The sequence below is a fragment of the Carcharodon carcharias genome (genome assembly GCF_017639515.1).
Source record: "Carcharodon carcharias isolate sCarCar2 chromosome 27 unlocalized genomic scaffold, sCarCar2.pri SUPER_27_unloc_1, whole genome shotgun sequence".
Classification (NCBI taxonomy): Eukaryota; Metazoa; Chordata; class Chondrichthyes; order Lamniformes; family Lamnidae; genus Carcharodon; species Carcharodon carcharias.
The window spans coordinates 5,821,205-5,844,905 of record NW_024470624.1 but is presented as its reverse complement, the minus strand read 5'-3'; the positions used below and the strand labels follow the sequence as shown (position 1 = coordinate 5,844,905).

Genomic DNA, 23,701 nt, shown 5'->3' with positions numbered 1-23,701 from the left:
GTGGGGTGAACCGGGTACAAAGGGGGTGGGGTGGACTGAGTACAAAGGGGATGGGGTGGACCGGGTACAAAGCTCATGGGGTGGACCGGGCACAAAGCGGGTGGGGTGGACTGGGTACAAAGGGGGTGGGGTGGACTGGGTACAAAGGGGGTGGGGTGGACCGGGTACAAAGGGGGTGGGGTGGACCGGGTACAAAGGGGGTGGGGTGTACCGGGTACAAAGGGGGTGGGGTGGACCGGGTACAAAGGGGGTGGGGTGGACTGGGTACAAAGCGGGTGGGGTGGACCGGGTACGAAGGGGGTGGGATGGACTGGGTACAAAGCGGGTGGGGTGAACCGGGTACAAAGGAGGTGGGGTGAACCGGGTACAAAGCGGGTTGTGTGGACCGGGTACAAAGGGGGTGGGGTGTACCGTGTACAAAGGGGGTGGGGTGGACTGAGTACAAAGGGGATGGGGTGGACCGGGTACAAAGCTCGTGGGGTGGACCGGGTACAAAGCGGGTGGGGTAGACTGGGTACAAAGGGGTTGGGGTGGACCTAGTACAAAGGGGGTGGTGTGGACCGGGTTCAAAGGAGGTGGGGTGGGGTTCTAGTGATGGCAATTTAACGTCTCTGAAAAACCAAAACATGCCCGGCGGGAAAACCGCTTCTGAGAGCCGGTTTCGGTTTTGCTTCGGGGGTGGGGGGAAGGACCAACTACTCGCGAAAGGAAGACAGCAGCCCCCCTTTTGCAGCCCACGGCCAGAAGCGAACGCAAGCTGCTCCCCGAGTCACTCGACGTGCTGGGGTAGAGTACCTGCGAGTGCTCCTCGAGGCCGCCCCTGAAAAGCGTTGCCGGAGGCCAAGCGCGTAACCCAGACGCCATTTTAAGGGCTCCACCGTGGGGGGGGGGGTTACTCCTCTATTTCTATACTTTATTATTATTTTTTGTGACTTAGGGTATCTCGAAAGAGTGATTGGCATTTGGTAGGTTTTCATATTTCATGTTGTACACACTTTTTTATTACTCGTTCATGGGGTGTGGGCATCGCTGGCTAGGGCAGCATTTATTGCCCACCCCAGCTGCCCTTATTCAGAGGGCATTTAAGAGTCAACCACATTGCTGTGGGTTTGTAGGCCAGACCAGGTAAGGGACAGCAGGTTTCCTAGTTACCCAGATGTGTTTTTATGAACCTTATGGTGAGTCACTCACCTCCTGACTCCACCCCAAAGCCTGTCCACCATCTACAAGGCACAAGTCAGGAGTGTGATGGGACACTCCCCCCACTTGCCTGGATGAGTGCGGCTCCCACAACACTCGAGAAGCTCGACACCGTCCAGGACAAAGGAGCCTCCGCTCGATCGGCACCCCATCCACCAACATTCACTCCCCCCACCACCGACGCACGGTAACAGCAGTGTATGTACCATCTACAAGATGCACTGCAGCAACTCACCGAGGCTCCTTCGACAGCACCTTCCAAACCCACAACCGCTACCATCTAGAAGGACGAGGGCAGCAGACACACGGGGAACACCCCCACCTGGAAGTTCCCCTCCGAGCCACTCGCCGTCCCGACTTGGGAATATATCGGCCGTTCCTTCACTGTCGCCGGGTCAAAAGCCTGGGAACTCCCTCCCTAAGTGCACGCTGGATGTACCTACACCACAGGGACCGCAGCGGCTCAAGAAGGCGGCTCACCCACCACCTTCTCAAGGGCCAATTAGGGATGGGGTATTAAATGCTGGGCCGAGCCAACAACGCCCACATCCCTGAATAGCCTCCTCCTGTTCCTGTGTAACAGGCTCGAGGGGCTGAATGGCCTCTTGCTGTTTCTGTGTAACAGGCTCGAGGGGCTGAATGGCCTCCTCCTGTTCCTGTGTAACAGGCTCGAGGGGCTGAATGGCCTCCTCCTGTTCCTGTGTAACAGGCTCGAGGGGCTGAATGGCCTCCTCCTGTTCCTGTGTAACAGGCTCGAGGGGCTGAATGGCCTCCTCCTGTTCCTGTGTAACAGGCTCGAGGGGCTGAATGGCCTCCTCCTGTTCCTGTGTAACAGGCTCGAGGGGCTGAATGGCCTCCTTCCAGCCCTGTGACTCACTGGGAAAGAACCCAGAAAGCTCACAGCTTCCTCTCCTACTCATGCCAGCGACCAGCAATCAGGCTGTGCAGTCTCGCCATCTGAATGTCACAGACACAGACAGATACACACACACACACACGGACACACACACACACACGGACACAGACACATGCACACACACACACACGGACGCACACACACACACGGACACACACACACACACGGACACACACACACACACACACGGACACACACACACACACGGACACACACACACACACGGACACACACACGGACACGGACACACACAAGGACACGGACACACACAAGGACACAGATACATGGACGCACACACACACGGACGCACACACACGGACGCACACACACACGGACGCACACACACACGGACGCACACACACACGGACGCACACACACACGGACGCACACACACACACGGACGCACACACACACACGGACGCACACACACACACAGACACACGGACACATGGACACACACACACACACACACACACGGACACACACACACACACGGACACACACACACACACGGACACACACACATGCACACACACACACACGGACACACACACATGCACACACACACACACGGACACACACACACACGGACACACACACACACGGACACACACACACACATGGACACACACACATGCACACACACAAACACGGACACACATACACACATGGACACACACACACACACGGACACACACACACGGACACACACACACACACACGGACACACACACATGCACACGGACACACACGGACGCACACACACACAGACACACACACACAGACACACACACACACACACACACACACACACACGGACACACACACACATACGGACACACACACACGGACACACACACACACACGGACACAGACACATGCACACACACACACACACACGGACGCACACACACACAGACACACGGACAAACACACAGACACACACACACACAGACACACACACACACGGACACACACACACACGGACACAGACACATGCACACACACACACACAGACGCACACACACACAGCCACACACACACACGGACACACACACACATACGGACACACACACACATACGGACACGTGCACACACACGGACACACATGGACACGTGCACACACACGGACATACGGACATACGGACACACACACAATAATATGAAAGGTCCTTGAAACACCGACAAAAAGGGGGATTCATGACAGAGAGCAGTTCCCGCTCTTTACATTCACGGGATGTGGGCTTCGCTGGCTGGGCCATAATTTATTGCCCCATCCCTCATTGCCCCTTGAGAAGGTGGTGGTGGGTGAGCCGCCTTCTTGAGCTGCTGCAGTCCCCTGTGGTGTAGGTACACCCACCGTGCTGTTAGGGAGGGAGTTCCCAGGATTTTGACCCGGCGACAGTGAAGGAACGGCCGATATATTCCCAAGTCGGGATGGTGAGTGCGGTTCGAAGGGGAACTTCCAGGTGGGGGTGTTCCCCGTGTGTCTGCTGCCCTCGTCCTTCTAGACGGTAGCGGGTAGGACATTCAGTATCTCCATCTCCTCCCAGGCGCCAAACCAACCTGCCCGCTGCACCACCCACAGCATCTCACCCCCCCCTCCCCCCGGCAAAGCCAGGCGTCCTGCATCACCACCGGCCACCGCCCCCCCCCACCCCCACACAGCCACTGCCCCCCACACCGGTACAACACAGCAGCCCCTTACCTCATGTCCATCACGTGGTGATTGGCCTGGTAATAACCAGCAATCACCTGGTTATTCGCAGCGCTCCACAGATCAACCTTGAAGAGCAACAACACCTCATCAGTACGTGCATCCGGTTCACAAGGCTGCTTTTCAACAACAACTGGCATTCGTTTCGCAACTTTAGCAATATAAAACGGCGAGGAGGGGAGAGGGAGAGAGGAGGGGAGAGGGAGAGGGAGCGAGGAGAGGGAGCGAGGAGAGGGAGCGAGGAGAGGGAGCGAGGAGGGGAGAGGGAGAGAGGAGGGGAGAGGGAGTGAGGAGGGAAAGGGAGAGAGGAGAGGAGAGAGAGAGAGGAAGGGAGAGGGAGAGAGGAGAGGAGAGGGAGAGAGGAGGGAAAGGGAGAGAGGAGAGGAGAGAGAGAGAGGAAGGGAGAGGGAGAGAGGAGAGGAGAGGGAGAGAGGGAGAGAGGAGAGGAGAGAGGAAGGGAGAGGGAGAGAGGAGAGGAGAGGGAGAGAGGAGGGAAAGGGAGAGAGGAGGGAAAGGGAGAGAGGAGAGGGAGCGAGGAGGGGAGAGGGAGAGAGGAGAGGGAGAGAGGAGGGGAGAGGGAGAGAGGAGGGGAGATGGAGCGAGGAGGGGAGAGGGAGAGAGGAGGGGAGAGGGAGAGGGAGAGAGGAGGGGAGAGGGAGAGAGGAGGGGAGATGGAGCGAGGAGAGGGAGAGGGAGAGAGGAGGGGAGATGGAGCGAGGAGGGGAGAGGGAGAGAGGAGGGGAGAGGGAGAGGGAGAGAGGAGGGGAGAGGGAGAGAGGAGGGGAGATGGAGCGAGGAGGGGAGAGGGAGAGAGGAGGGGAGAGGGAGAGAGGAGAGGGAGAGAGGAGGGGAGAGGGAGAGAGGAGGGGAGAGGGAGAGAGGAGGGGAGAGGGAGAGAGGAGAGGGAGAGAGGAGGGGAGAGGGAGAGAGGAGGGGAGAGGGAGAGAGGAGGGGAGATGGAGCGAGGAGGGGAGAGGGAGAGAGGAGGGGAGAGGGAGAGGGAGAGGGAGAGGGAGAGAGGAGGGAGAGGGAGAGAGGAGGGGAGAGGGAGAGAGGAGGGAAAGGGAGGGAGGAGGGGAGAGGGAGAGAGGAGAGGGAGAGAGGAGGGGAGAGGGAGAGGGAGAGGGAGAGGGAGAGAGGAGGGGAGAGGGAGAGAGGAGGGGAGAGGGAGAGAGGAGGGGAGAGGGAGAGAGGAGGGAAAGGGAGGGAGGAGGGGAGAGGGAGAGAGGAGGGGAGAGGGAGAGAGGAGGGGAGAGGGAGAGAGGAGGGGAGAGGGAGAGAGGAGGGGAGAGGGAGAGAGGAGGGGAGAGGGAGAGAGGAGGGGAGAGGGAGAGAGGAGGGGAGAGGGAGAGGGAGAGGGAGAGAGGAGGGGAGAGCGAGAGAGGAGGGGAGAGCGAGAGAGGAGGGGAGAGGGAGAGAGGAGAGGGAGAGGGAGAGAGGAGAGGGAGAGAGGAGAGGAGAGGGAGAGAGGAGGGGAGAGCGAGAGAGGAGGGGAGAGGGAGAGAGGAGGGAGAGGAGAGGAGAGGGAGCGATGAGGGGAGAGGGAGCGAGGCGAGGAGAGGGAGAGAGGAGGGGAATTTTTCCTGCTGGTTGCAGTGTCCAGGGCCCGGGGTGGGTAGGGGGTTGGTCCAGTGTCTAAATATTAGAGTCAGACCTTTCACTGGGATGAAAGTCGGGAACATTTCTACCCACAAAGGGTGGGAGAGGTTTTAACTCCCTTCTGCAAACAGCTATTGACGCTGGGCCAATTGTTACTTATCAACCTGGGAACAATAGTTTTTTGTGAGTCAGATGTACTAAAGCGGGTGGGGCAGAGGTGGGGATGTGGAGTAAGGTCACAAATCAGCCTTCCTCTCATTGAATGGGGTATCAGGCTGGAGGGTGCTGAATGGCCTCCTCCTGTTCCTGCGTAACAGGCCGATTGATCTCTACCTGACCCTGTGTAAGAGGCCGAATGGCCTCCGCTTGTCCCTGCGTAACAGGCCAATTGATCTCTGCCTGTCCCTGCGTAACAGGCCGAATGGCCTCCGCTTGTCCCTGCGTAACAGGCCGAATGGCCTCCGCCTGTCCCTGTGTAACAGGCTGAATGGCCTCCGCTTGTCCCTGCGTAACAGGCCGATTGATCTCCGCCTGTCCCTGCGTAACAGGCTGAATGGCCTCCGCCTGTCCCTGCATAACAGCCCGATTGAGCTCCGCCTGTACCTGCATAACAGGCTGATGGCCTCCGCTTGTCCCTGCGTAACAGGCCGATTGATCTCCGCCTGTCCCTGCGTAACAGGCTGAATGGCCTCCGCCTGTCCCTGCATAACAGCCCGATTGAGCTCCGCCTGTACCTGCATAACAGGCTGAATGGCCTCCGCTTGTCCCTGCGTAACAGGCCGATAGATCTCCGCCTGTCCCTGTGTATCAGGCTCGAGGGGGCTGAATGGCCTCCTCCTGTTCCTGTGTAACAGGCCTCGAGGGGCTGAATGGCCTCCTCCTGTTCCTGTGTAACAGGCCGATTGATATCTGCCTGACCCTGTGTAAGAGGCCGAATGGCCTCCGCTTGTCCCTGCATAACAGGCCAATTGATCTCTGACTGTCCCTGCGTAACAGGCCGAATGGCCTCCGCTTGTCCCTGCGTAACAGGCCGAATGGCCTCCGCTTGTCCCTGCGTAACAGGCCGAATGGCCTCCGCCTGTCCCTGCGTAACAGGCCGATAGATCTCCGCCTGTCCCTGTGTATCAGGCTCGAGGGGGCTGAATGGCCTCCGCCTGTCCGTGTCCCGAGGAGGCACCGTGCAGGATTTGTACTTCCGAGGGTGCCTCGCCCCCCAAAGGCGGTTGCTGGAACAAAAAGCTGCCACCCCCTCCACCCCCTCCACCCCCTCCAGCCCTCGCACCCCCCCCACCCCCTGACCCACTGCCCCCTCCGGGACGCACCTGATTTAGGGCCACCTCCAGCATGACGGTGAGGGCCAGGCAGTTGTGGAAGAGCGGGACGCAGTCAGTCAGTAACAGGCAGTCGCCGGCTTCCGGCACCTTCTCTGCCAGCAGCAGGCCATTCACCGCACAGGACGGGTACTTGGCCGCGTGGAGCTGCATCTTCACATAGGCCTGCGCTGAGATCTCCACCTCGGCCATCTTCCAAAGGGGGGAGGTCACCCGGGGCCTGGCAGAGGTCGGGAGGCAGGGGGAGAGAGACGGGGGGAGTGGGGGGGGGGTGGAGGAGAGAGAGAGAGAGGGGAGGGCAGGGGGGAGAGAGTGAGGGGGTGAGGGCAGGGGGGAGAGAGAGAGGGGGGAGGGGTGAGAGCGAGGGGGAAGGGGTGAGAGCGAGGGGGGAGGGGTGAGAGCGAGGGGGGAGGGGTGAGAGCGAGGGGGGAGGGGTGAGAGTGAGGGGGGAGGGGGGAGGGGTGTGAGAGAGGGGTGAGAGAGGAGAGGGGGAGGGGGGAGGGGTGAGAGAGAGAGAGGGGGAGGGGGGAGGGGTGAGAGAGAGCGGGGGAGGGGGAGGGTGTGAGAGAGGGGGGAGGGGTGAGAGAGGAGAGGGGGAGGGGGGAGGGGGGAGAGAGAGAGGGGGGAGGGGTGAGAGAGAGAGGGGGGAGGGGTGAGAGAGAGAGGGGGGAGGGGTGAGAGAGAGAGAGGAGGGGAGGGGGAGAGAGAGAGAGAGAGAGGAGGGGAGGGGGAGAGAGAGAGAGAGGAGGGGAGGGGGAGAGAGAGAGAGAGAGAGGAGGGGAGGGGGAGAGAGAGAGAGAGAGAGGGGAGAGAGAGAGAGAGGAGAGGGAGGAGGAGAGAGAGAGAGGAGAGGGAGGGGGGAGAGAGAGAGAGAGAGGGGGTGGGGTTGTGAGAGGAGAGGGGGAGGGGAGAGAGAGAGAGGGGTGAGGGTTGGGAGAGAGGGGAATGGGTGGGGGAGGGGGTAGGGGTGGGGGTGTGAGAGAGGGGGGGAGGGTTGAGAGAGAGGGGGATGGGTGAGAGAGAGGGGGAGGGGGGAGAGAGAGAGAGGGAGATGTGAGAGGAGAGGGGGAGGGGGGAGAGAGAGAGAGGGCGGGGAGACAAGCGGGTAGAGAATTACATGTTACAGACGGCACAGAATCCGGCCATTTTGCCCACCTGCTCTGTGCTGGTGGTGATGCCCCATGAGCTTCCTCCCAGCCCCCTTCACCTGCCATCGGCCTGGCCTTCTGTTCCTTTCTCCCTCACGTGTTTATGCAGCTTCTCTTTAAATGCATCTATAAGGCCATGAGACATAGGAGCAGGAGTAGGCCATTCGGCCCATCGAGCCTGCTCCGGGGTTCAGTGAGATCACGGCTGATCTGATAATCCTCAACTCCACTTTCCTGCCCTTTCCCCAAAAACCCCCGATTCTCTCACTGATTAAAAATCTGTCTATCTCAGCCCTGAATATACTTAATGACCCAGCCTCTACAGCTCTCTGCGGTAAAGAATTCCACAGATTCACTACCCTCTGAGAGAAGAAATTCCTCCTCATCTCTGGTTTAAATAGGTGCCCCCTTACTCTGAGATTATGCCCTCTGGTCCTAGACTCTCCCACAAGGGGAAACAACCTCTCAGCATCTACCCTGTCAATCCTCCTAAGAATCTTATCTGTTTCAATAAGGTCGCCTCTCATTCTTCTAAACTCCAGTGAGTACAGGCCCAACCTACACAACCACCCCTCATGAGAAAATCCCTCCACCCCCAGGATCAACCTAGTGAACCTTCTCTGGACTGCCTCCAACGCCAGTATATCTTTCTTTCAATAAGGGGACCAAAACTGTTCTCAGTATTCTAGGTGTGGTCTAACTCGTGCCTTGTATAGTTTTAGCAAGACTTCCCTATTTTCATGCTCCATTCCCTTTGAAATAAAGGCCAACATTCCATTTCCCTTCCCTATTACCTGCTGAACTTGTATGGTAGCTTTTTGTGATTCATGCATGAGGATCCCCAAACCCCTCTGTGCTGTAGCTTTCTTCAGTCTTTCTCCATATAAATAATATTCAGCTCCTCTATTCTTCCAGCCTCACATTTTCCCACATTATATTCCACCTGCCAAGTTTTTGCCCACTCACCTAACCTGTCTATATCCCTCTGTAGACTCTTTGTGTCATCCCCACCACTTACCTTCCACCTATTTTTGTGTCATCTGCAAACTTGGCGACAGTACATTCACTTCCCTCATCCAACTCATTAATATATATTGTAAATAATTGTGGCCCCAGCACTGATCCTTTTGGCACTCCACTGGTTACAGGTTGCCATCCTGAAAATGCCCCCCTTATCCCAGCTCTCTGTCTTCTATTAGTTAGCCAGTCCTCCATCCATGCTAACACACTGCCCCAACGCCAGGGGCTCTTATCTTATTAAGTAGCCTTATGTGCGGTACATTATCGAAGGTCTTTTAGAAACCCAAATATATTACATCTACTGGTCCCCCTTTATCTATCCTGCTTGTTACCTCCTCAAAGAAGCCTAATAAATACGTCAGGCATGATTTCCCCTTCATGAATCCATGCTGACTCTGCTTGATTAGATTATGCATTTCTAAATGCTCTGCTATTATATCCTTTAAAACAGACTCCAACATTTTCCCAGTGACAGATGTTAAGCTAACTGGCCTATAGTTTCCTGTGTTTTGTCTCCCTCCCATTTTGAATAAGGGTGTTACATTGGCAGTTTTCCAATCCTCTGGGACTTTTCCAGAATCTGAGAATTCTTGGAAGATTATTCCCAACGCATCCACCATCTCTAGAGGCACTGCCTTTAATATCCTAGGATGCAACCCATCAGGTCCAGGGGACTTATTGGCTTTTAGGCCCATTAGTTTCCCTAGTACTTTTTCTCTAGTGATAATTATTGAATTTATTTCCTCCCCGCTTTTGCCCCAAGATTATTTAGTATTTTAGGAAAGCTATTAGTGTCATCAACCGTGAAGACTGATGCAAAGTATTTATTCAATTCCTTTGCCATTTCCTGCTTCCCCATTATTATTTCCCCAGCCGCGTTCTCTAAGGGGTCTGTGGTCACGTTGGCCTCTCTCTTCCCTTTTATACATTTAAAGAAGCTCTTACTGTCCGCTTTCATATTACTTGCCAGTTTACCCTCAGAGATTATTTTCTCCCTCGTTATTATGTTTTACTCTATTCACCTCAGCCACTCCCTGTGAAAGTGAGTCCCACGTTCTCACTGGATGAAGAAGTTTCTCAAAAATTCCCGATTGGATTTATCAGTGACTATCTTATACTGGTGTTCCGATCTCTCCCTCAAGTGCAAACCTTTTCCCTACGTCAGCCCTGCTGAACACTTTCACAGTCTTAAAGACAGCACACAGACACACATACTTGGAGATCGATGCATGGACACAAACACATTCACACAAACAGAACCAACTGGGATCAGCCCACGTCCCCGGATGAGTGCGGCTCCCACAACACTCGAAAAGCTCGACACCGTCCAGGACAAAGCAGCCCCCGCTCGATCGGCACCCCATCCACAAACATTCATTCCCTCCACCACCGACGCACAGTGGCAGCAGTGTGTGTACCATCTACAAGATGCACTGCAGCAACTCACCGAGGCTCCTTCGACAGCATCTTCCAAACCCACGACCTCTACCGTCTAGAAGGACGAGGGCAGCAGACACACGGGGAACACCCCCACCTGGAAGTTCCCCTTCGAACCGCACTCACCATCCCGACTTGGAAATATATCGGTCGTTCCTTCACTGTCGCCGGGTCAAAATCCTGGGAACTCCCTCCCTAACAGCGCGGTGGGTGTACCTACACCACAGGGGCCGCAGCAGCTCAAGAAGGCAGCTCACCCACCATCACTTTCTCGAGGGGGCAATTAGGGATGGGCAACAAACGCAGAGCCCAGCCAGGGAAGCCCACACCCATGTGACCGAATAACAGAATATTAAGTGCATGGCACAGAACTTGGCCATTATGTGGAGCGGGAGGGAAGTAACGATAACATCACCTTTCACAGTCACCATGCATTTTAAAACCTGGCTTAATGTGCCCCCCTCCCATTACTTATTGTTACTATAAGTACCTGTTGTACACAGATAATAAATGAGCGATTAGCACTGGACAAATATCCTCGGATCAAACGTGTTACAGATCCGCCTCTTTCACAATTCCTGTTTAAAAACGAGACGCCATTTTATATCTTGGCGAAGTCTGGTCCCGTCGGTGATATTTTCAGTCGGTGGACCCGTCAACTCCGCCGTTCCCCTATTTTCCAGAAACTTCCACCGGCTGCAGCCAGCAAGGAATTCTAGGAAGTCCCAGCGCCACAGGACACCCACGGGTTTTCCCCACTTCTTTTGAGTGTCCGGGTGACTTCTCAGGACTCGAAAAGAGGAAGAGGCCGTTCGAGCCTGTGACACGGGGAACAGGAGGAGGCCATTCAGCCCCTCAAGCTTGTGACACGGGAAACAGGAGGAGGCCATTCAGCCCCTTCGTGAACTGGTTACACAGGGAACAGGAGGAGGCCACTCAGCCCCATCGCTAACCGGTTACACAGGAAGAGGAGGAGGCCATTCAGCCCCTCAAGCTTGTTATACAGGAACAGGAGGAGGCCATTCAGCCCCTCTTGAGCCTGTTGCACAGGAACAGGAGGAGGCCATTCAGCTCCTGGACTCTGCTCCACAATTTAATTATTTTCCAGAAGCTTCCAGAAACTTTGATCTCCTCCAGAAACTCCAAGTGCCAATGGATGGAGGAGGAAAGTGGATAAATCTGCAGGCCGGGATGAGATGTATCTCAGGCTGTTGAGGGAGGTAAGTAAAGAGCTATCAGGGGCCCTGGCAGTAATTTTCAAATCCTCTCTGGCCACAGGTGAGGTGTCAGAGGACTGGAGGACTGCTAACATTACCCCATTATTTAAAAAGAGAAGAAGGGATAGAGCAGGAAATTACAGGCCAGTCAGTCTAACCTTGGTGGTGGGAAAGAATTCTGAGGGACAGAATATATCTGCACTTGGAGAGGCCCGGGTTAATCAGGGATAGTCAGCATGGATTTGTTAAGGGAAGGTCGTGTTTGACAAATTTGACCGAATTTTTTGGGGAGGTAACCAGGAGTATTGATGAGGGTAATGCATTTGACATGGTCTACATGGACTTCAGCAAGGCTTTTGGTAAGGTCCCTCAAGGCAGACTGGTCAAGAAAGTGAGAGCCCACAGGGTCCAAGGCAAAGTGTCATGTTGGATCCACAATTGGCCGAGAGACAGGAAGCAGAGGGTGACGGTAGAGGGGTGTTTCTGTGACTGGAAGCCTGTTTCCAGTGGGGTTCCGCAGGGCTCGGTGCTGGGGCCCTTGCTGTTTGTGGTGTACATAGATGATTTGGGCTTAAATGTAGAGGGTGTGATCAAGAAGTTTGCGGATGACAGGAAAATTGGTCGGGTGGTAAATAGTGAGGAGGATAGTCGTAAACTGCAGGAGGACATCAATGGGCTGGTCAGGTGGACGGAGCAGTGGCAAATGGAATTCAACCCGGAAAAGTGTGAGGTAATGCACTTGGGGAGGGCTAACAAGGCAAGGGGTTACACCATGAATGGTCGGACCCTGGAAAGTACTGAAGATCAGAGGGACCTTGGTGTGCAAATCCACAGATCCCTGAAAGTAGCAGGGCAGGTAGATAAGGTGGTTAAGAAGGCATATGGGATACTTGTACTCTATGCCTCGGTTAATAAAGGCAAGAGCAGGGAAGTTACGTGGAATTATATAAAACGCTGGTTAGGCCACAGCTGGAGTACTGTGTGCAGCTCTGGTCACCACACTATAGGAAGGATGGGGTTGCACTGGAGAGGGTGCTGGGGAGATTTACCAGGATGCTGCCTGGGCTGGAGGGTCTAGGCTATGAGGAAAGGTTGGATAGACTGGGGTTGTTTTCCTTGGAGCACCGAAGGTTGAGCGGGTACCTGATAGAGGTGCATAAGATTACGAGGGGCATAGATAGGGTGAATAGGAAGGCACTTTTTTCCATTAGTAGAGGGGTCAATAACCATAGGGCATAGATTTAATCTAAGAGGTAGAAGGCTAAGAGGGGATAGAGGAGAAATGTTTTCACCCAAAGGGTGATGGGAGTCTGGAACTCACTGCCTGAAATGGTGGTTGAGTCAGAAACTCTTGTAACGTTTAAGAAGTATTTAGATATTCACTTGTGTGAACTATGGGCCGAGTGCTGGAAAATGGGATTAGCAGAGAAACTTAACGTTTACAAAATTGCCCAACTCTATTTCCAATTTCAATGGAAAATAGTGTCAGATGCTGCAGCCAATAAAATCACTTCCCTTGCAAAGATCATTTCTCATTGGCAAAGATGAATGGAATTTAATATTAGACCTAACTCAGAGTAGTAACGAGCAGTTCAGGATGATCTCACATACAGTGAGTCTCACTTAGTGGAATGTCGTAGATCCATTGATCTATGTTGACCGGCGTGGACACGAGGGGCCGAATGGCCTCCTTCTGTGCTGTAGACGTCTATGAGTCTAAGAGTCATTCAGCCCCCTCGAGCCTGTTACACAGGAACAGGAGGAGTCCATTCAGTCCCTATCGAGCCTGCTACACAGGAACAGGAGGAGGCCATTCAGCCCCTCTTGAGCCTGTTACACAGGAACAGGAGGAGTCCATTCAGCCCCTCTCGAGCCTGTTAACACAGGAACAGGAGGAGGCCATTCAGCCCCTCTTGAGCCTGTTACACAGGAACAGGAGGAGGCCATTCAGCCCCTCTCGAGCCTGTTACACAGGATCAGGAAGAGGCTGGGGAAGAGCAAAGTTGACGTTTCGAGTCCTCATGACCCTTCAACAGAACTAAGTAGAAATAGGAAAGGGGTGAAATATAACATTCTGGTCCAGTCCTCCATCACCCCCTACTCCTCAACCCCCACCTATGGCACCTCCCCATGCAAACGCAAAAGATGCAACACCTGCCCCTTCACTTCCTCTCTCCTCACCGTCCAAGGGCCCAAACACTCCTTTCAAGTGAAGCAGCATTTCACTTGCATTTCCCCCAACTTAGTCCACTGTATTCATTGCTCCCAATGCGGTTTCCTCTACATTGGAGGGCCCAAACGCATACGGGTGACCGCTTTGCAGAACACCTTCAGTCTGTCCACAAGCATCACCCAGACCTCCCTGTCGCTTGCCATTTTAACACACCACCCTGCTCTCTTGCCCACATGTCTGTCCTTAGCTTGCTGCATTGTTCCAGTGAAGCTCAACGCAAACTGGAGGAACAGCACCTCATCTTCTGACTAGGCACTTTACAGCCTTCTGGACTGAATATTGAATCAACAACTTTAGATCTTGAACTCCCTCCTCCATCCCCACCCCCTTTCTTTTTCTTCCCCCTCCCTTTTGTTTTTTCCAATAATTTATATAGATTTTTCTTTTCCCACCTATTTCCATGATTTTTAAATCTTTTATGCCCCCCCACCCCCAGGGAGGTCTGGGTCATTCTTGCGGACAGACCGCAGGTGTTCTGCAAAGTGGTCGCCCAGTTTACGTTTGGTCTCTCCAATGTAGAGGAGACCACATTGGGAGCAACGAATGCAGCAGACTAAATTGGGGGAAATGCAAGTGAAAGGAGTGTTTGGGCCCTTGGACGGTGAGGAGAGAGGAAGTGAAGGGGCAGGTGTTACATCTTTTGCGTGGACATGGGGAGGTGCCATAGGTGAGGGTTGAGGATTAGGGGGTGAAGGAGGAGTGGACCAGGGTGTCCCAGAGGGAACGATCCCTACGGAATGCCGACGGGGGGAGGGTGAAGGGAAGATGTGTTTGGTGGTGGCATCATGCTGGAGTTGGCGGAAATGGCAGAGGATGATCCTTTGAATGCGGAGGCTGGTGGGGTGATAAGTGAGGACAAGGGGGACCCTATCATGTTTCTGGGAGGGAGGAGAAGGCGTGAGGGCGGATGCGCGGGAGATGGGCCGGACACGGTTGAGGGCCCTGTCAACGACCGTGGGTGGAAAACCTCGGTTAAGGAAGAAGGAGGATATGTCAGAGGAACTGTTTTTGAAGGTAGCATCATCAGAACAGATGCGACGGAGGCGAAGGAACTGAATGGGATGGAGTCCTTACAGGAAGCAGGGTGTGAGGAGTTGTAGTCGAGGTAGCTGTGGGAGTCGGAAGGCTTGTAATGGATATTGGTGGACAGTCTATCATCAGAGATTGAGACAGAGAGGTCAAGGAAGGGAAGTGTCAGAGATGGACCACGTGAAAATGATGGAGGGGTGGAGATTGGAAGCAAAATTAATAAATTTTTCCAAGTCCTGACGAGAGCATGAAGCAGCACCAAAGTAATCATCGATGTACCGAAGAAAGAGTTGTGGAAAGGGGCCGGAGTAGGACTGGAACAAGGAATGTTCCACATACCCCATAAAGAGACAGGCATAGCTGGGGCCCATGCGGGTACCCATAGCCACACCTTTTATTTGGAGGAAGTGAGAGGAGTTGAAGAAGAAATTGTTCAGCGTGAGAACAAGTTCAGCCAGACGGAGGAGAGTAGTGGTGGATGGGGATTGTTCGGGCCTCTGTTCGAGGAAGAAGCTAAGGGCCCTCAGACCATCCTGGTGGGGGATGGAGGTGTAGAGGGATTGGACGTCCATGGTGAAGAGGAAGCGGATGTTGATGTGACGTAAGGTGTCAGAGGAATCACGGATGTAGGTGGGAAGGGACTGGACAAGGGGAGAGAGAAGGGAGTCAAGATAGCGAGAAATAAGTTCCGTGGGGCAGGAACAGGCTGACACGATCGGTCTGCTGGGACAGTCCTGTTTGTGGATTTTGGGTAGGAGGTAGAAGCGGGCGGTCCGAGGTTGGGCGACTATCAGGTTGGAAGCTGTGGGAGGAAGTGGTGGGGTCATGTTCCAGGGAGAGGTAGGAGGAAGTGTCTGCGAGTTGACACTCAGCCTATATTTCACCCCTTTCCTATTTCTACTTAGTTCTGTTGAAGGGTCATGAGGACTCAAAACGTCAACTCTTTTCTTCTCCGCCGATGCTGCCAGACCTGCTGAGTTTTTCCAGGTAATTCTGTTTTTGTTTTGGATTTCCAGCATCCGCAGTTTTTTGTTTTCATCAGGAGGAGACATTTCAGCCCCTCTTGAGCCTGTTACACAGGAACAGGAGGAGTCCATTCAGCCTCTCTCGAGCCTGTTAACACAGGAACAGGAGGAGGCCATTCAGCCCCTCTTGAGCCTGTTACACAGGAACAGGAGGAGGCCATTCAGCCCCCTTGAGCCTGTTCCATAGAACAGGAGGAGGCTATTCAGCCCCTCGAGAGGCCTGTTACACAGGGAACAGGAGGAGGCCATTCAGCCCCTTGACTCTGCTCGCCGTTCAGTTATTTTCCAGAAACTTCCAAAAATGGTGATCTCCTCCAGAAACTCCAAGTGCCAATGGGTGGAGGAGGATCACCTGGTGGGGTCACCACCGGTTGCCGCCCCTGGACCCCGCCCAGTAATAAATGGAGGGAGGGAGCATTTCCCACCTATGAAAAGCCCCCTTTAACTTTTGCCATTGGGGCTTCCTGCATCCACCTCCCCACCCATTGGGTTCGGTGGAGGGAGTTCAGCTCACTGATTGGCTTACCCGCTGTCCATCTAAACCCTCCCCGGCGTCTGATTGGACAGCTGCGCCGTCGGTCAGGGTGAGGGGGAGGGTCCTGCCACCGATTGGTTCAAAGTCGCGAAGTCCCGCCCACCCCTTACTCCCCAATCAATTCCACCCTCAAATCCCGCCCCCTCGAGGCCACAGTGCTGATTGGTCCAGCTGTGTCACGTCGCCATTGCCCATTGGCTGCGGAGACCTGTCAGTCGGAGCGGTTGGATCGGCCCTCGCGCGAGTGACTGACGAGGGAGCGAGGGGAGGATGGGGGGTGCTGTTGGGTCCTCTCGGCAGGCCCATCGGGGATTAGTTGCCCAGCTGTCAATCCAGCCGCCCCCTGCTGCCTGATTGGATGAGCCCCGGACGCCGGCTGATCGCCGATTGGTGCCGAACCCAGTTTCGCGCGTGCACGCCAACCGCCCGGCGCCCGCCAGCCGGATGCCCCAGCCCTCCTGCGGTCGGATTGGTCGAGCTGTAACACGTTGCGCTCGCCCATTGGCTCCGAAGCGCGTCCCGCGCACCGATTGGTTGCCGCCGCTGCCAATCAATGGCGGAAGGGCAAGAGGGGAGCTGCGAAGGGATAAGCGAGGGGAGAGACCAAGAGTGGCGGCTGCGGGAGCCGAACAAGGGAAGGGCTGCCCGCTAAGGTCGCGTGCGAGCGGCAGACGCACCTTGACGGGCATTTATTCCTTCACTTACTTTTCTTTGCTTTGCAAATTCAAAGCCGGACGCCCGCTTTGTCGTCCGGACGATCGATAGTCTGGAATGGTCGGCGCCGTCAAAATGGCCGCCTAGGATCCGGAGCCGGGGAGAGCAGCCATTTTACCCCATCTGACCTTTGATCCCCCAGTGTCAATCGGGGTTGGGCGGAAGGCCGCCCCCTTCTGTCCTCCTCGTCGACTGGCTCACGGCTCCGTCCATCGTTTGGGCCCCCACCCCTCTTCTATTTCATCGGTTGGCGATTGGCCGAAGGCTGACACGGAATATCCCTTCGATTGGCTGGCCTCCACGTCAATCAGGAGAAAGGGCCGGCGATTGGTCGGGTGGTTCTGTCACTCGAGTGACGTAACAATGGTGCTGGGGGGGTGCTGGCGGGCAGGATGGATAGGAGCCAGCGAACCAATGAGCCGCAGCTGGGGCAAGAATGGCCCTTCGGGCCCAGAGAAGGCACGAGTCTTCCCAAGGGACAAGTGGGAGACCATGAACCTGGGTGAAGCCAACAAGAGGCCATTGGTTGCAGCCAAGGGCTTCTATGTTTGGTCATTAATGGTGCTCAGAGCTTGAGGGGTGGGGGTAGAGACAGAATCATTGAAGGGAATAACATAATAGAGCTCAGATGGAGGTCATTCGTGTCCATGGACGAACTTTCCAGTCCAAAGACCCCCCCTTGTCCAGATCTTGGTTCCTCACCTTGTGGCACCCCATCCACCAACATTCACTCCCTCCACCACCGACGCGCAGTAGCAACAGTGTGTGTACCATCTACAAGATGAACTGCAGCAACTCACCGAGGCTCTTTCGACACAGGGACCACCACCACCCGGAAATTCCCCCTCCGAGCCGCACTCGCCAGCCCGACTTGGGAATATATCGGCCGTTCCTTCACTGTCGCTGGGTCAAAATCCTGGGAGCTCCCTCCCTAACAGCATGGTGGGTTTACCTACACCACAGGGACTGCAGCGGCTCAAGATGGGCAGCTCACCCACCACCTTCTCAAGGGGCAATTGGGGATGGGGCAATAAAGTCTGGCCTGGCCAAGGATGTCCGCATATTGTGAAGGAATAACTAAATTAAATTAAAAATCCAAGTATCTTTTAAATGTGATGCTGGTTTCTGCCCCTTTCAGCCTGTGAGGCAGTGAGTTCCAGATCCCTGCCACTCTCTGGATGAAAGGAATCATTCAACTTCCCTCTCTTGCACTAGAAGCTGGAAGGAGCGAGTGGCTATGGTGGAAAGAAAACTGGGCATGCGGGAGTGACGCTCCTTCTCCATTGTGGGTAAGAACCTGGTCATCAGGTGTGAGGCACTCTCGCTGTTGCTGTACGTGGCGCAGGCCTGGCCCTTTCCAAACTCCTGTGCGATGGCGATCAACTGAGCCATCTTTCGCTTTATCCGGAGGTCGAAGATGGATCATGTCCGCAGGGACACGATGTACAAGCCTCTAGATAAGTGGGGGGGGGAAACTTGCCCAACATCGCCCTCATACCGATGGCCACCTTTGTGTGCGACTGCATCAAGCTGTGTGCCGACCCTCGGTACACAAACACCACGTGTCACTACGTGCTGAGGTTCTACCTGTCCCAGGTGTTATGAAGGATGGGTCTGGCCACGTTGCCGAGGAACGCTCCAAGTAGTCCCTCATGGAAACATTTATGCAGAGAAACACTTTTGACCACAAGTCCATCAGGCAGTGGTCAGCACGTAACGTCTTAAAGGCCCTGAGGGAAAAGGAGAGGGTGGACCCGGTTGGATGGTTCCCCGAGCAGACTGACAAAGTCATTTGGCAGAATGCCTCATCGCCAGAACTTTCCAACAAGCACCAACACGTAGCTTGGCTGGTGGTGAGAAAGGCCCTCCCTGTCAGATCTTTCCTACACGCCAGGAGTCTCACCCCCTCGGCACGTTGCCCTCGAGGTGGCTGTGGTGGGGAAGAGACCGTTGTTCACCTCCTTGTGGATTGTGCCTTTGCAGAGAAGGTCTGGAGAGAGAGAGTGGTTTTTTTGTCGAGGTTCATCCCGAGCAGCGCTGTGACACGGGAGACTGTGCTCTACGGGCTGTTCCCAGGGGGACACACACACACACAAACATCAACTGCAGCTGGAGGATCATCAACTCGGTGATAGTTCTTTGGTCTGCCAGAAACTTGTTGGTCTTCCAGCGCAAAGAGTTGTCCCTGACCGAGTGTTGCAGACTGGCACATTCCAAGGTCCAGGACTAGGTGCTGAGGGACGCACTAAAGCTTGGGGCAGCCACTGCAAAGGCCCAATGGGGAAGGGTCACTGTCCAAGACCTTTCAGCCATGGTGCACCGAGGGGCTGGGAATTGTATAGGCCCCTTGGGCTGTGTGACTCAGAAGGAATGTGTGCAGTGAATATCACATGTATCATAATTGTATTGAAGCACCTCAGAGTGCAACATGATCCATGTAAATAACTTAAATGCCATTGCACTGTCTGTAATGACCATGTTGAAATGTCCACTGATTGTATTGAAGCCCCTCGTGATCCATGTGTAAAAGTTGAATCTGATTGCACTTTCATGTGTTGGCCGTTTTGAAATGTTTTCCAATATTCTTTCAGATATTTTATGAATAAAGTATATTTTTCCAATGAAAAAAAACCTCCCCTCCAACCCTTCTACCAATTTCGTTAGATCCATGTTCCTTGGTGCCGACCTCACTGCTACATGAAATAAGTCTTTCCTGTCCACTCCGTCTTGCCTCCTTGTAACTCTACGAGCCTCAATTGTACCCCCCTCAGCTCTCTTTCCCTCCCCCTCTCCTCCGCACCCCGTCCTAATGAACACTCTCACTTCCCCTTCGCTGTGACCTCTGGGTGAGGGTTTGCCAACCACTTGTTTGGTATTAGCCCAGGAGGCTGAATTATGTGATCTTTGACCCTCTGTGGAATTTGCCAACGTTACTGCACCATTACCAGTGTCTCAGCTTGTTAACTGAGGTAGGGGGGCGGGGGAGGGTGCTTTGGCATCTCGACCGCCCCTGTGCCAGGATGTTCCAGAGTTGATGCCACCGCTGTCAGAGTTTTGTTTTTATTAGCTCCTGGAGAGGGGGGGAAGGTGGTTGGGGAGCAGTGTTCTTTGGCGGCCGGGTCAGCTACAGAACCACAGGATCGTATCGGAGCAGCAGGAGGCCGTTCAGCCCGTCCTGTCTGCAACCCCGGCTCTCCAAACGAGCACCGTGACCTGGAGCCATCACACCCCACCCTATTACCTCCACCCCCCCCTACCCTGTCGCGTCTGTTCAAATGATCATCTGATGCCTTCTTGAACTCCACTGATGGAACCTGCCTCCCCCGCACTCCCAGGCAGCGCGTTCCAGACCCCCAACCGCTTTTGTCGTGCGAGAAAGGTTTTTTCTCTCACATCATGCTCGCTTCCTTTTCGAATCACTTTAAATCTCTACTGCGCCCAACCCCCCCCCCCCTTCATTCTCGATCCTTTTACGAGCAGGAACAGTTTCTCCCTGTTGACTCTGTCCAGCCCCCTCCCTGATTTTGAACGTCTCTGTCAAATCTCCTCTCAGTCCCCATCTCTCCGAGGAGAACAGTCCCGATCTATCCTCGTAACTGAAGTTTTGCAACCCTGGAACCATCCCTGTAAACCTCTTCTGCACTCTCTCCAGTGTGTTCACATCCCTCCCTATAATGTGGTGCCCAGAAGTGTATACAATATTCAGCTGAGGTCTAACCAGTGTCTCATATAAATTCAGCATAACCTCCCTGCTCTTGTACTCTGTGCCCCTATTAATAAAGCCCAGGATACTACATGCTCTATCAACTGCTCTCTCCACCTATCCTGCCACCTTCAATGATCTATGCACACGTACACCCAGGTCCCTCTGCTCCTGCACCCCCTTCAGAATTTCACCCCTTATTTTATATTGTCTATCCATGTTCTTCCTACCAAAATGCATCACCCCACACTTCTCCTCACTAAACTTCATCTGGCGCCTATCCACCTTTCTTGAGCCGCTGCAGTCCCCTGTGGTGTAGGTACACCCACCGCGCTGTTAGGGAGGGAGTTCCCAGGATTTTGACCCGGCGACAGTGAAGGAACGGCTGATATATTCCCAAGTCGGGATGGTGAGTGCGGCTCGGAGGGGAACTTCCAGGTGGGGGTGTTCCCCGTGCGTCTGCTGCCCTCGTCCTTCTAGACGGTAGCGGTGGTGGGTTTGGAAGGTGCTGTTGAAGGAGCCTCAGTGAGTTGCTGCAGTGCATCTTGTAGATGGTACACACACTGCTGCTACTGTGCGTCAGTGGTGGGGGGAGTGAATGTTGGTGGATGGGGTGCTGATCGAGCGGGGGCTGCTTTGTCCTGGACGGTGTTGAGCTTCTCATGTGTTGTGGGAGCCGCACTCATCCAGGCAAGTGGGGGGAGTATCCCATCACACTCCTGACTCGTGCCTTGTCGATGGTGGACAGCCACAAAACATGCACGCGAATGTTAGGCCTTCGCGCCAGAGGTGTTGGACTGGTTCCCTGGCGGGACGTAGGTCAGCCCTCTCCCATGGACACTGCCTCATGTTCATGATACAGCCCCACCTCTCAGATCTCCTCTTCCTTCCTCCATGATGTCGCCCGACTTCACCCTCATTCTCGGCTCATCGGCCGCTGAAGCCCTCGTCCAAGCCTTTTGCCACCTCCGGACCCGACTATTCCAACCCCTCCCGGCTGGCCTCCCCGCATTCCACCCTCCCTAAACTTGTAGCCGTCCACAGCAAGTCCCGTTCCCCCTATCACCTCCCCCCCCAACCCCCGCTGACCTACAGGGGCTCCCAATCCGAGTTTAGAAACTCCCTTAGTTTTCAGATCCCTCTAGGGCCGAGACCCCCTCGAGCCCCCAACCCATTCCCAAAGGCTCCATCCCTCTCGCTCAGGCCTCCGGCACAGCCTCTCTCGCTTCACTCCGCCATTGGCGGCCGTGCCTTCAGCTGGTCTGGAGCCCGAAAGTCCCGAAATCCTCTCCCTGAACCTCTCCCCCTCCCTCTTTTAAGACCCGGCCTTTGACCCGGTCACCCAACAAAGAACAAAGGAAAGTACAGCACAGGAACAGACCCTTCAGCCCTCCAAGCCTGCGCCGATCATATTGCCTGTCAGACTAAAACATCTTGCACTTCCGGGGTCCGTATCCCTCTATTCCCATCCTATTCACGTATTTGTCAAGCTGGCTCTTAAACCCCACTATCCTACCTGCTTCCACCACCTCCTCTGGCGGCGAATTCCAGACACTCACTACCCTCTGCATAAAAAAACTTGTTCTGCACATCTCCTCTATAGTTTTCTCCTCTCACCTTAAATCTATGTCCCCTAGTAATTGACTCTTCCACCCTGGGAAAAAGCTTCTGACTATCTACTCTGTCGACGCCACTCATAAGTTTGTCACCTTCTATCAAGTCGCCCCTCAATCTTCGTCGCTCTAGTGAGAACAATCCGAGTTTCTCCAACCTCTCCTCGTAGCTAATAACCTCCAGACCAGGCAGCAACCTGGTAAACCTCCTCTGCACCCTCTCCAACGCCTCCATATCCTTCTGGTAATGTGGTGACCAGAATTGCATGCAATATTCCAAGTGTGGCCTAACCAAGTTTCTATACAGCTGCAGCGTGACTTCCCAGCTTTTATACTCAATGAAGGCAAGCATGCCATATGCCTTCCTGACTACCTTATCCACTTGCGTTACCACTTTCAGTGACCTGTGGACTTGTACACCCAGATCCCTCTGCCCGTCGATGCACTTAGGGGTTGCAGCTGAGTGACTCTTTGAAGTGACCTTGGGGTCCTTTGCCACGTTTTCTTTTAGGGAATGCGTTCGTCCAGGGGAAGTGTGAAACAGGACACGTGCGCACGTTTGCGCCTGTTTCAGCTGAACAGGCCGAAACACGACACGGACATGCGCAGGCTGCGCCCGTTTCAGCTCAACAAAAGAAGTGACAGCCATTCCCTGGTTCATTCCTCAGGGCGATGCCCTTGACTGATCGGAGTCCAGCCACCTGGGTTTAAATTCAATTCCAAGCGCTGCTGGGCAGTTAACCGTCGGTCGCCATTGACTGGTGCATCCTCCACGGTGGCACCTGCGCCGATCAGATGGGCCCGCTTGCCAGCCGATCGGCGCTCTCTTCCCATGCGGTATAACATTGTTGCGACCCCTCTCCCCGATCTTTTGCCGCTGTCCTGGTGAGTGCAAGGCAGGAACCTTCCGCAAGACGTCGTTCTCCTCAGCAACGCTCGAGCTCTGTTCTACCAAACGGGTAACCGCCCTTCTCCCGATAGCGGCCGCTGGAATCTTTTATGGCGGGGGGTTGGGGGGGGGGGGGGGGGGTGGGGGGTCCCTTGGGCATGACCTCCAATCTGAAAGACAGCCCACACCGGCAGCTCAGCGCTCTGCCCCTCCCCCTCCCCAGTGCAGGCGCCGGGGAGCGTCAGCCGTGGATTACCCGGCGGGAGGCAGGGAGGGGGTCAGGCGGGTGGGCGAGCCGCTGGTGTCGGGGGACACGAAGGCGCGAGCGTGTGAGCCAGAGGCAGCGGCAGACGAGGAAGGCGAGGAGACGGCTGC

At 54.9% G+C, this 23,701-nt stretch overlaps 1 protein-coding gene across 1 annotated transcript in view; it reads right to left on the bottom strand.

Annotated features, from left to right (window-relative positions):
* The window catches only part of LOC121273663 (ER membrane protein complex subunit 9-like), a 21,398-nt gene extending 4,108 nt beyond the window's left edge, over positions 1-17,290 (bottom strand). Inside the window, exons 1-3 of the mRNA XM_041180816.1 lie at positions 17,113-17,290; positions 6,755-6,983; positions 3,825-3,901 (exon numbers count right to left, since the gene is read on the bottom strand). Coding sequence (XP_041036750.1) covers positions 3,825-3,901; positions 6,755-6,955 — 278 coding nt within the window. The 5' untranslated portion in view covers positions 6,956-6,983; positions 17,113-17,290. The remainder of the gene's footprint in view (positions 1-3,824; positions 3,902-6,754; positions 6,984-17,112) is intronic.
* Between the last annotated feature and the right edge of the window lie 6,411 nt (positions 17,291-23,701).